The sequence below is a fragment of the Daldinia loculata genome (assembly GCF_022478755.1).
Source record: "Daldinia loculata strain CBS 113971 unplaced genomic scaffold F4817scaffold_6, whole genome shotgun sequence".
Taxonomy (NCBI): domain Eukaryota; kingdom Fungi; phylum Ascomycota; class Sordariomycetes; order Xylariales; family Hypoxylaceae; genus Daldinia; species Daldinia loculata.
The window spans coordinates 488,204-500,289 of NW_026054860.1; the positions used below are offsets into that span (position 1 = coordinate 488,204).

Sequence of the window (12,086 nt, forward strand, 5' to 3'; positions counted from 1 at the left end):
CCAAGAGAGAGCTACATACCTACACTACATACATTAGGTAGTCAACATTGGGAGAGAGGCTTCTGCACATGCCGGAACGCATCATGCATCAAGGTCCCATCCCATGTGGAGATCATGGCTGTAATCTTAAGTCCAGCTGATCTCGGGTGAAAATTTGCGGTGTACAAAGTAACGGGTGTACGTATTATCGAGAAAGAAGCACACGACGTTGAAGTGTTGGCGCTGGTTGGCGCTGAAAACGGCTGTAATTTGGACCGCCGTGATTAGCAGATATTCGAACGCGAGAGAGCGGTGATGGTTATTTTAAGCTCGTTCCATGGATTCGGCCTATCCCAAAATTATAAATCCACATGCCCCGGTCCGTTAGGTGATTAGAATTGGGGTTTTCCATTTCTAGCTGCACTGTATTCTCCAGTACCTAATCCTCTAGTTATCCCGTGCTACACATACGCAATAAAGGCAGCTATCGAACCACAGACGGCCAAACGGATCTAGAAGCACGATTGGCCGTTGTCCGGTCAGTGGTGAATCTTCAGACATGAGATGAAAGACTAGTGGCTCATTTCCTTGGTGGCCTCAGAGTGAGAACATGGTCTATTGGACTATTAGACTCGGGAGACGAGACGCTGCACGGCAGCAGAACGCCCTGGCAGATCTCGGTCCAGATTGAAGGAGCTCCATCTCCAAGGCTCGATGGGGTTTTGCGGGGGTAACCGTATCAAGTTTGAGGCCTCAGATGCCACTTCTTCCCCCAGTGTCTTAGCTATGATGAGTCTAAACTATGATGAACTGGGTAAAGAGCACTTGTGACCGGGAGCGCCAGAGCATCCACGAAGCGCCATATTCCTCCGCGTATAATGGTTCCGGTGGCGTCTCGACGCTTCATCCACGTCTGAGACAATGGCCTACAGATTGGTGGGCGCGGGCGTCCAAGTAAAAGATCCGCAGGCGCTTATAAGATGAGCTCAGGCCAATGGCGGGGATCGGCCGGAAGCGTTAATCCCTAAACTAAGTACTATGTAGACCAAGAAAACGAGTCGTAATAGATTTGACAAACTGCTCAGCTTTCTTGTATTATTGACGAAGTTCAACCATGGAATTTTGCGGGACCGCAAAGAACCCCGGCTGCTAAAGATTTGCCTACATCCATCTCTGTAAGCCCAGCCTGCTGTAGCTGTGTAGGCAGACAACCGCGCCAGGTTATCTCGTACGTGTAGCGTGTTGTATTGTATTATAAGTACCCATGTATATGCTTGGCTATTATCGAAATAAGGCGGTGGGCTATGAAGTCTACGCCTGATACATACATAAGGTGCTGATGGGCCATAAGCTCAACCGCGTCTAGACGGCAGGCCGGGATGCAAGGACAGGCATACACCGGCATAATGGGCCAAATTATCATAATGTTAGTCTGGTCCCCGGAGAATGGACGCGATATGAAAGTGCAACTCTATTGATAGGCGCAATGACGATGATCATTAATGTAGCAGTGATGTAGTAATGGTCTGTTGAGGGTCGCGACTTTTCGACCTACATATTCCCAATGTTGACCGTAATGTTGACCATAGCTAGGAGAGGTCAAATTAAAGAGCAGGAGAGGTGAGATAACGTGATGGCCATGTTGACTGGTTGGCAACACATCCAAACGCATCCAAACGCATCCAAACTCGTCAGAAACGCGGTTAGCGTGTAATCTGTAGTTTATTAACTAACCGTCTGGGCAAACTGGCCAGTGCCTCAGGTGTACAACAGCTAATAAGCCACAATATAAGAGACCGTTGTATCGTTGTATGACCACATGGCATACCCGGATCTGAGCAGCCGCATCCCAGCCACAACCCGCCTTCGTACACAATCTGGTACGCAGACGGTAAGTATCTCATTAGCAGCCCTATCTTAAGATGTAAGTAGACTAACTGTTATTACTATGCATTCATATATGAGAGGCCAATGCTGAATACTACCCGCTTGGCCTAGTACAGAATAGAAGATATATATTATGATGTTCGTGGTATATAATACATAGTTGCCATGTGTTATGCGTTGCATGGTAGGGAACTACCGCAATAGTCGTCGTTAGCGGGATCACACCGTCACATTTGGTATTTCTAGACCAGATTTGTATTGATTATGTATACGACTAAAGGCTTAGGAGATACTAGCCCCCTCTAATTAAGATACTACTATACCCTTTTTTTCGAGAAACGAGGCTTGCCGTTGAACCCGTCGAGCACGTCGAGGCAGATACCGGGCTCTGCCGAATTGCGAATTGCGCAATGCGGAATAGTCTGGAGAAAAGTCATATCTATTTATTATTAGCGGCGAGCTCAGAAAAGCCACCCGTAGATAAACTACTACATTTACTTTCCTACTATTTAAGTACCAGGTCGCCGATGGAGCCCGTATTCTTTACCCTTTCGGGATCATGCGTCAACACGCTTACCCGGTTCTATCTAGCACACATATGTCACTACTAGGTCTGGGTAGAGTAAAACTAATACCAAATTGATGTGACCTCGCACATAACCCCACGCCGATCACCGCAGGTCTTGAATCCTTTTTCAAGGCTGGGCTTTCTTAGTTTGATAGTTTGAATGCTTAGCTCTTCTTCATCGAAGAAGTCTCTGGGGAAATGAGGCGTCATGTTGACATCTAGCACATACATACTAAGGCATTAAAAGCTCGGACGATGTGACTGTCGATCCTCGCATCGCGCCGTACGTACATACATACATATGTACCATGATCGATAGTCCTTTTTTTCTCTCTACCCCTGCTCTGACGTTCGTCATTGCTGGGCAGGGGTGAGGGGGGGACGGCTCGAGAAAGTCAGGTAGATAAGAAGTTAAAAGACACGATATTATGGTCGGCGTGAGCGAGGATCAGCCATTGAACCAACAGCTTGATTAGGCACACCCATTAGTAGATACCTAATAGTATAGTAATGTAGTATATACTACGTATATACGTCTCGTCATCTCACTCTATTCAGGGCTAGTCGTATGCAGTGTAGAATGAACAATAACACCATGCAAGGCTAAGAATAAATGGAGAATCATCGTATGTACTGTACCTACTGTATATGCAGCTACGTACAAACTTTTTTTTTTTTTTTTTTCAATAATCTGTACTTTGAAATGTCGATGCATGAACTCGGCAGGCCTTCCTTGTCCCCCTCGACCAATCCTGGCTTGGTCCATGCAGAATTGATCGAAACCCAGAACTTGGTATGTAGTACCTGCAAGATTTCCCCATGTCGATTGCTAGTTGATTATCTAGAAGAAATGTGCTTACAATACGAGGTGAAATGAAATACAATCAAAATTTTGACTTCATCACATCCCTCAAATAAGATCCATCCACCTCAGATGCGACAATCATCGTAGAGCCGCCGCTAAGGAACTGCCGCCGGCTAGGCACGCGGCCAAGTCCCTTCAAAGTCCGGTTCCGCTCAAGCCTCCCCTATTATTCGGACCCATGCTGCCATGCCACTGTACACTACTCACGGGGGGAGTTTTTATTCTGCGGCCGTAGATTATCCACCATTAAAAATTCAAGACTCACCCATCTCCGTACGGAGCAGGAGGATGTTATGTTGTATATACTATCGTACACCGTAATTCCTTTCTTGCCACGTACTGCTTCGTATGTAAGTGAGAGGCGGGAGAGTCGAGGTCGGTGAGGTTCAGGTTAATAGTAACTATATTTGTGAATCTGACTTTTCGTCTACTTTCTCTAGCTAGCTCCACGAAGGCTGGGTTCTTAGGTAGTCGGTGACGGTTACGTACTAAAAGCTCGGGATACCACCTCTTTACGTTATGGCTTCTTTTCCCGGGAGCAATTGATAGCTTGTCTAAAAGTAGAGCCTCATAGGAGAGAGCGTTAGTAATAAATAAAATTGTTAATATTGTTAATATACTATAGCGGAGGTCTGGGGGTATAAAGAACTGTTCCATAAATATAAAACTATTCCATATATAAAAACTATACCATATAATGGAAATAACAGAATTAGCTTAATATATTTTAATATTGTGGAATAATTTTAAAATGTAAAATAATTTTATAAAATAAAACGATTTTATTATTTACGTAATTTTTATATGATTTTTACGTAAAAAAATAAAATAAAAGTTAAAAAAGTTAAAAAAAATTAAAAAAAATTAATTTTTAAATTTATAGCTTTTACGTTTATATAATTGTAAATTTTATAATTAATTAATAAGGTTTAAAGTTTAAACATTTAAACTAATAAAACGAAATGGTTAATTTTATTAAATTATTTTAAAATATAATTTATTTAATTTTAATCTTTATAATTTTTATTTCGGAAAAGGTAAAATTTTAATTTAAAAAAATTTAAAAAAATTTTATAAAAATTTTTTTTTTTTTTTTAAAATTTTTATAAATTTTTTTTTTTTTTTAAGTTAAAAATCGGGCAATTGTTTTCAAAATAAAAACAATTATATAAAATAAAATGGTTTTACGGTTATAAAACGGTTTTTATAAAATAAGATTTTAAAAGTAGGTCTAAGATTTATTATTTCTAAATTTTAACCAATTAAAGCCCTTAAAACCTAAAAACGTTGCGCCGTATGGAACTATTCCAGTTTTGGAATTATTCTCCCAAACCCCCCTCCTCTGCTATAGTATGTATTATTCGTACACGTCTAATCTTACCATATATGATAATACCTACCTAAGTTAGGTATCTAATATGAAAAGCCGTAGACGGTATCATCTTTACGCGGACTAAATTTTAAACTTCCTTGGTGTCTTTGAGTAAGAATACTGATGTCGAATCTTCCCGCTGATCTTATTATCCTCTTTTACGGATTACATCATCTTCATATAATGCACGTGTAAGATGCTACTCGTCAATCTATTTGATTGAGCTGAGGCCTGGACGTTGGACCTTCTGGACTCGTCTTCCTCCAATCAAAATTAACGTCCGGCCAATAGTTAACTCGCCATTCGACGCCGGAAGCCGATTTGGTCAGTATTATTATTATTTTATTCCGTTCTTTTTTTCTACCTTCTTTTACTGGCTGGCCGACGTACAATTTTCCCACCCATACGTTGGTCCTCAATTAGCAGTAGTAACATGTACGTACTCTCATTTGCTTTCAACTGCTTTGTCTTTGTTAGAGCTACGGCCTTGGATATTCCATCTTGTCTTATTCGACTTATTTACAACAACACAACAAAATACACAACTCTACAATAACTTCTCAATAGGTCATCAGGGTCCCTTGCAGTGTATTAAAGTTACGTGCATACCAACTTACATAGTACATATCTGCGCAAAGACTGCATAACCGGGCATTTTCTTAAACTGCTTCTCTTGCATCCCGCTCCTACCCTCTTAGAGGCAGACTTATTAGCGAGAACTTTTAACGTACCGTTCGTTTCCCCTTGCTAGGGGCTATATGAGGTCAGAGATAGTAGCAGTAGGTCGGCCTGCTAGGTCGTGGGCCGGCAATCAGAAACGCACACCCCCTCCTAAAAGCCGTTGAGCAATACACCCCCCTTAAGTACTGTATGTAGAACTCTACCCCTTCGTCTCTTAGTCCCTCGAATCTCGATAAACCCTAGCCAATTAAAGACTCATGTTTGGAAAATCTGTCTCATTATTTCCGTTGCGCATTTCTTAGCAATCTTAGGGCGCTCAGACGAGGTCACATCATGGCTGTTCGCGGGGAATTCTCAGATCGCCAGGGTTAAGACAAAAAGAAAGGAAAAGGTGGAAGACACGCAGGGGATGCAAAGTACAATAAATTGTACTGTATCGCATGGTCTGTGATAGCATCGTGGGATGTTACAAGATGAACATAGGGGATTTCGTTCATGGCCGTTGCTAGCTTGTTAGCCCTCTCCGCTACCCTTTAAAACCCTGATCAATGATTAGCAACCAATGCTTCCCCGTTGAGGCCGGGGTCTACCCTGACAGGTCCACAGCGCCCATGGGACCCTGGACAGTACTAGGATTTTACCATCATGGCGACCTTGTCGAGCAGGTCCACCTCTATCTAGCACTACTACCCATCTTCATCCTTACTCTCAGCACATTTATTAGCCGGCTAGTACTTGTACAGTGACTTGTACTTTCTGTACATATGCCCCTTCTCGTTGTCATTGTTGTTCTTCAGAGGACATATCTTATTATTAGCCTCTTGCATACTCGCCTCGTCACATCGACACGCTTCAGGGATCTTTCAAGAAGTCTCTCTACATACTACCCTCTGTCTCTTTCTCCATGCCCACTCCCTGCTATAGAAAATACACCCCCAGTACATACAGTACAATACATCCCAGCCTAAGCCCAGCGCCCGTGCCAGCGCATTCCCAGTGCTTGTCAACGAAGAACTGCCAAGCAGGCCTGGCGCGTGTGTAGCTACTGGCTTTGTACTTTCGTATGCCGCCCCAAAAGAGCTTGTACCCTGGTTCGTACCTAAATTGTCCCAATCTCTAATATTAAAGTCGCACAAAAGCCTCCCGCGACCTTATCCAGACCCAAAAGTTGTCGAGCTTCTCCATCTCGAGACGACAAGTTGGCATCATCAAGCTCTGCCCGACACAGCTACCGCCGGCACGTTGCCTCCCAGGCCTCCAAGACCCAAGAGCTATATCTCACGGTGCTACAAGGAGACCGGTCGTGTGTCTTGTGCTGCAGCTCCCCGTCATCCCATCTCCTAGGTTTCCACCAACTTCGCAGCGCGCCGTATCACTGGATTCTCTAACCTTGACTGAGCCAGTACCACAGGCGATTTTGCTTGTCCAACGCTGTCTTTTAACTTGCGCCATCGATTCAGGACGAGTCAGGACTGAGTCGCCATTACTAACTGGTCTTCGACTTGCCTTGGCCGTATAACTTTCCAGCTAATAAACTCCTTGCGGAAGTGAAAAGAACTGAGCTGAGAACCACCCTTCTAATTCTTGAAAGATCTCAAACTTGGGTTGCTACTCACGGACTTGAAAAAAAAAAAGCGTTGCTTACCAACTGGTGCGATCCGCGGGCCAAGAAGTGATTTTGAAGACATCCCCGAATTTGCGAGTAAGCCTGGGCATGATATTTGTCGAGAATCGCCGGAACCATATCTAAACGGTATTTCCATACTCCTAGCGAAGGTGTCAGGCCGCCGCTTGGAAGGAGACGAAGACGTTGGGGGCTCACGGTCCTGTCGTGTACTCTCCCCCGGCTGCATCCATGCAAACTCTTATTTATCGTGCTGAGCAGTCAAACCATCCGCTCGGCCAGCGCCGAGGCTTATTGAATCTGGCGAACTTCTCTCTAGACCTGTCCTGGGCCAGAGCAGAGACGGATTGTGCTCTTAGCAGCACAAGGGCGTATCCCTCTCCGCCCATGTCAGGGTCTCCACCACCACTCCCGCCCAAATCATACCCAGAGGTCGGTGATCGAGGTCAGGGAAGCTTCCAGCCCATTAGTCATGATGCGTACCGTCCAAGCTCAACGGTTCCAGGAGGCGAGTATCGAGCAGCACCACCGCAACCGTCCTTACTACCCCCTACAACCAGTTCCACCAGACCATACCCCCCAGAGGCTCCGGAGCGAATGCCATATCCATATCACCGCCCGGAGGACACGATGGGAAGACCTATTTCCTACACACAACAACCAGGCCCGATGGTTCCCCAGGCTCAGTACTCGCTTCCTCCTGTAGTTGGACCAAATATAGGACCGTCATCCTATCCGATGCCGAGTAATCCGCAAGGCGCCGAGAACCCGCCTTACGCCTCTCCGAAATCCCAGCGGAAAACTAAGGGGCACGTGGCTTCAGCTTGCGTGCCCTGCAAAAGAGCACATTTAAGGTACTGTAGAGAATTTGATCCCTCCGCTCTAATAGACTTCTATATACTAACTGTTGTTAGATGTGATGGTATGTATTGAACTCCGTTTATTCACACGTTATTTCTCCGTTGTCGGTTATATGCTCGAGGTAGCCCTGGAGGGAAAGCCACGAAAATGAGCACTATAAGCATAGTATCGATCAACTAAATCCGTCCTTTGGATGGTAAGCTATGAGGGATCCCTTGCATTCATGGCTATGGCAGCGGGTAAACAGGCTTTACTTCGAAGGGAAAAAACGAATCCCGCTTTGAATCCCGGATTTTTGCCCTTTCCAGCAGACATAACGTCAATAAGTCAGTAAAACGACCAACGATTCGCTTTATACACCGGGGCTCAGTAAGGAGACTGGTGTAGGTAGCGAAGGCACCGAGATAGCTAGGCGCAGCAAAAAGGGCGGGACAATTCCTATAATGGGGAGTTGCATACCGCCATCATCAAACCCTAGTACCATGATGAATATGTCACAACCATGAAACTCCAGGATGCAGCTCTTCCAACCCGATTAGGCGTTTCAACATCCCTCCCAAAACCGCATCCTACATAGTGGATTGTTCGTGGAGGGCATATTTCCCATGTTCCAATTCGGGTCCGGGGGAATCTCATTTCTTTATTTTATATGCGCTTACATGTCGTGGAATGGTGGTATAAAGCTGACCATATGTGCTTATAATAGCCCAGCGGCCATGTTCGCGGTGTCTGAGCAACGGCAAAGAAGACTCGTGTGTTGATGTCCAACATAAAAAGCGCGGCCGACCCCGATTACGCGATGACAACCAACCTCGATTCGATACGGGGAGATTCCCTCACCCAAGTGATCCAGCAATACGACGACCAGTCTCACTATATTCGCCGATTAGCGCGGTATCTGCCTCGTACGAAGACCCTCTTCGAAGAAACCATTCTTATAGAGTGTTAAAATCACAACCGAGTGGTGATCCCATTCCGCCTAGATTTATCGAGCGTGGATCGACTTCAGACGCAAACATCTTTCCCGCGCCCATTTCCATACCCCCTCGTGCACATGAGCCAGTGGCGTTTTTGACGACAGATTTGGAGATTATGGGGGCGTCGGGAACCTTTATGGAAGCAGTAGGTGTTCGATCAGTCATGGGTCGAAGGTTGTTAGATGTCGTCAATCCAGGAGAGCGTGATAGAGTTTTTGCGCTCCAGAGGTCTCTACAGGACGAGCAGGGGAAAAAGGAACCGAATTATCTGCCGCCAATTTTCGGAAAAGAAGAGGCCGCGAGAGTGATACAGGCGCTACCATTTAGCCCAGAGTCGATATCGAGGTTCCAACTGGATCGTCATGATTTCTTCAACTTTGTCGGGGGAGACGGACAGTTACGACCCTACCCAATCCGCGTCGGACTAGCGAAGGAGGACTCGATATACTTCGTCGTATTGCTCCTGTTAAACCGCCCAGCCCAGCCGTTCCCCCACCCATCGCCCTCTCCTCACGCCCGGGATTTTCAATATTCATTCCAACAGTCATATGCTCAGTTGACTCCGATTTCGGGTTCCTTCGACTCTATACGCCCTCGATACGGGGAATCGTCTCGCGAGGGTGCTTACACACCACGTCAACCACCAACGCCTGCACCTATAGCCTCGGGTCTTACCCCCGGCATCAGTCCGAACGCTTCCTCTTATTCCGCTTCCATCCCCTCGCGAATCGACCCCCCCGCCGGCCCTTCTCACCATATCCCAAGGAGCGAGCTTCCCATCGTTAGGCCTCCCCAGCAAGTCGAATATCAGCTACCTCCTATCCGTGGCCAGAGTCAAGCTGGCCCCTCAGGAGAACCGTCCAGTTGGCAGCGAGATGATCGTTCAAGCCGTGTCGACATTGGCGGATTAATAGAAAAGCCCGACCCATCGCGACGAGGTCGGTAGTGGTTGATTAATACTCGGACGCCATGAATCCTTCCATGTCTCGTCTCTAGGTAGTTCCGGTCTCTTTCGTAGGCTGGATGCCTTTGGCGCCTATCCTCTAGGTTAATGTTTGATACTACACCCCCCATTCGCACTCGAATTGTAAACTATACCCATATCGCGCATCCGTCGTTTTCAGTCGCGCAGGAGATACCATGTACAACATAATGCATCTTTCCATCTATATATCATACTCCCGCTATTACACGGCGTCTGCTTTCTAGGACCGTTTTAATATGAGCATGATCCCACTTAGCCGTTTTATTGCCTCGATCGAGTCGTCCGGATTTGAGTTTGCTCTTATTTTACCGATCCCGTCGCCTTGGATGAGTTGGGTACCTAATCATGTTTCCAATCGCATATCGAATTGTTTTTTCCTCAGGTACGGCGTTTGAGGCTCTTGTTTCGTCACAAACCGGGAACTTGTGCGACGCCGGGAGGCGGCAGCACGAGGGGAGAAGAGGAGAGCGCAACATAATGAGAGGTAGTTTTTTCGGAAGGTCAGCTGCATCTTCATGTACTATATATTAGGTCGGGCTTTGGGGCTCTGTTTTTGTGACGTGAATGGGGGACGGTGGCCTGGTGATAAGGCCAGACTCGCCCAGCTTGCCCGTGCCAGACTGTTTGATGGCAACTCAGTGGAACCAGATAGGAGGGCGGGGTCTTTCGAGTTCGGGATCTCTCGCCGTCATTGTTCTAATCTTGTGTATATTTTTTTCCCCCAATTTCTGATCTCTATCTCGTCTTGTATCTAGCCAACAGTATCGGCCAAGGAAAGCGAGAGGGTGAGGCTCTATGGAGCGAGATCGTGTAATAAGATGCTAGTCCTAAGAAGAGGATATTGTATAGGTTGGAAATAAGGAGGCGGAGGCGGAGGAGGAGGAGGAGGGTAGCGAATAGGAGGTTATAGGTTATCCAGCCAAATACACGAAACAAGTGTGGGGGAGAGCAGAGTAAAAAGGTAGAAATCACAGAAATTGGGATGGATATATCAATGAAACGAAACATTTTCCGTCGGGACAAGAAGGAAAATTGGGTCGAGAAATGAAACAAGCGCGAGAAAACAAGAAACGGGCATGTTTACCGCGACTCTTAGAGATTTTCGTTTCGGAGGTACTATGTAGGCTGATCAGATCCTATCCAGCCATCAGATCCATCCAGGCCCGTCAATACAGCCCGGGAAGCGAACTTATATTCCGCCTCAACTAATTATAAGGATTCGGCCCGTCCTACCCGTCAACCCCCGTCTTGCCTCTTCTCCAGATCTTTCCTTGGGATCCTCCTCTTAAATCTACAATTATGTTGTCGGGTTGGCGTAAGCGGTAACCAGTAAGAGGTCAGTGCTGGGTCGGTTGCTAGGTTCATTGTGGTAGTTTGATATGATATCGAGGTCTATAATATAATGCTTCGTACCAGGAAAGTTGTTTTCATTTCCGAATATTACGACAGTACACATCAACAAGGCACCATCAAGACGGCACACGCTCGTCACTCACATATACTCATATACTTGTCGTCCATACAGACGCAAAATAGAATTCACGGGACGAAGACACCGCACGCATACAAGCGCTCGCATATATACACCGACTCTCACGCATAATGGGCACTTGAAACAAACCAAAATTCTTACTGCTGTTGCTCGGATGCTTCTTGTTCTCTTCCCCTCTTTTTCATACCACAGTACCCTGCTGACCTGGGTATTCCTTGCTAAGACCTCGATCTTCCTAGCTCCGATCTCTGCACATACAGTTACCGTGATGCCCTTGCAAACTTGCATCTTGCATCACCTCGGCCAGCCGAAGCACACCGCAAGATAAATAAGAAAAACATGCACGTACCACCCCCGTTTAGAAGGGTCCATGCCTGTGCAGACAAAATACGGACAAGCTTAACCTTGATAGAGGTGGGAATCAGTGCCGTGGTTGGCTCGCTAGCATCTAGTCATCAAACTGCGAAGGGGGGTACGTGCCTGTATCTGGGCATCTCACATTTTGGAGCAGCACGCAGTTGAGATTACCTACCGCTGGCCTACTACGTACATACATGAGATTATCTTATGTGGCCTGTCTACAGGGGTAAGTCAGTGGGTAAAATTGTCCGAGCCGTTGCAGCGTGCGCGCAGTGTTACGGGACTGCGGTACCGTAACGAGCCTACGGATGCACATCTGCACATCTAGCACGAGTAGGGTAGTAATGTCTAATAAACCGACGCTAATAAGAGAGAGGGAAGAAATAAAAACTCCCGACTGGTCCTCTCCTCTTGGGTCTTTTCGAATACCCTTGT

At 46.2% G+C, this 12,086-nt stretch overlaps 1 protein-coding gene across 1 annotated transcript; it reads left to right on the forward strand.

Annotated features, from left to right (window-relative positions):
- The first annotated feature begins 6,764 nt into the window (after window positions 1-6,764).
- On the forward strand, window positions 6,765-9,952 carry F4817DRAFT_240111 (uncharacterized protein). Its single transcript, XM_049299014.1, has 4 exons — window positions 6,765-7,421; window positions 7,482-7,830; window positions 7,891-7,898; window positions 8,544-9,952. Exons 1-4 carry the CDS (start codon window positions 7,208-7,210, stop codon window positions 9,758-9,760), a joined length of 1,788 nt encoding a protein of 595 aa, XP_049162447.1. The 5' UTR covers window positions 6,765-7,207; the 3' UTR covers window positions 9,761-9,952.
- Window positions 9,953-12,086: the final 2,134 nt, after the last annotated feature.

Bases quoted from the DNA above. Each gene is read 5' to 3' on its own strand.
- F4817DRAFT_240111 (XM_049299014.1), top strand. From the start codon at position 7,208: ATGCAAACTCTTATTTATCGTGCTGAGCAGTCAAACCATCCGCTCGGC. The intron at 7,422-7,481 runs GTCAGGGAAGCT...CAACGGTTCCAG, and splicing joins CCCAGAGGTCGGTGATCGAG to GAGGCGAGTATCGAGCAGCA.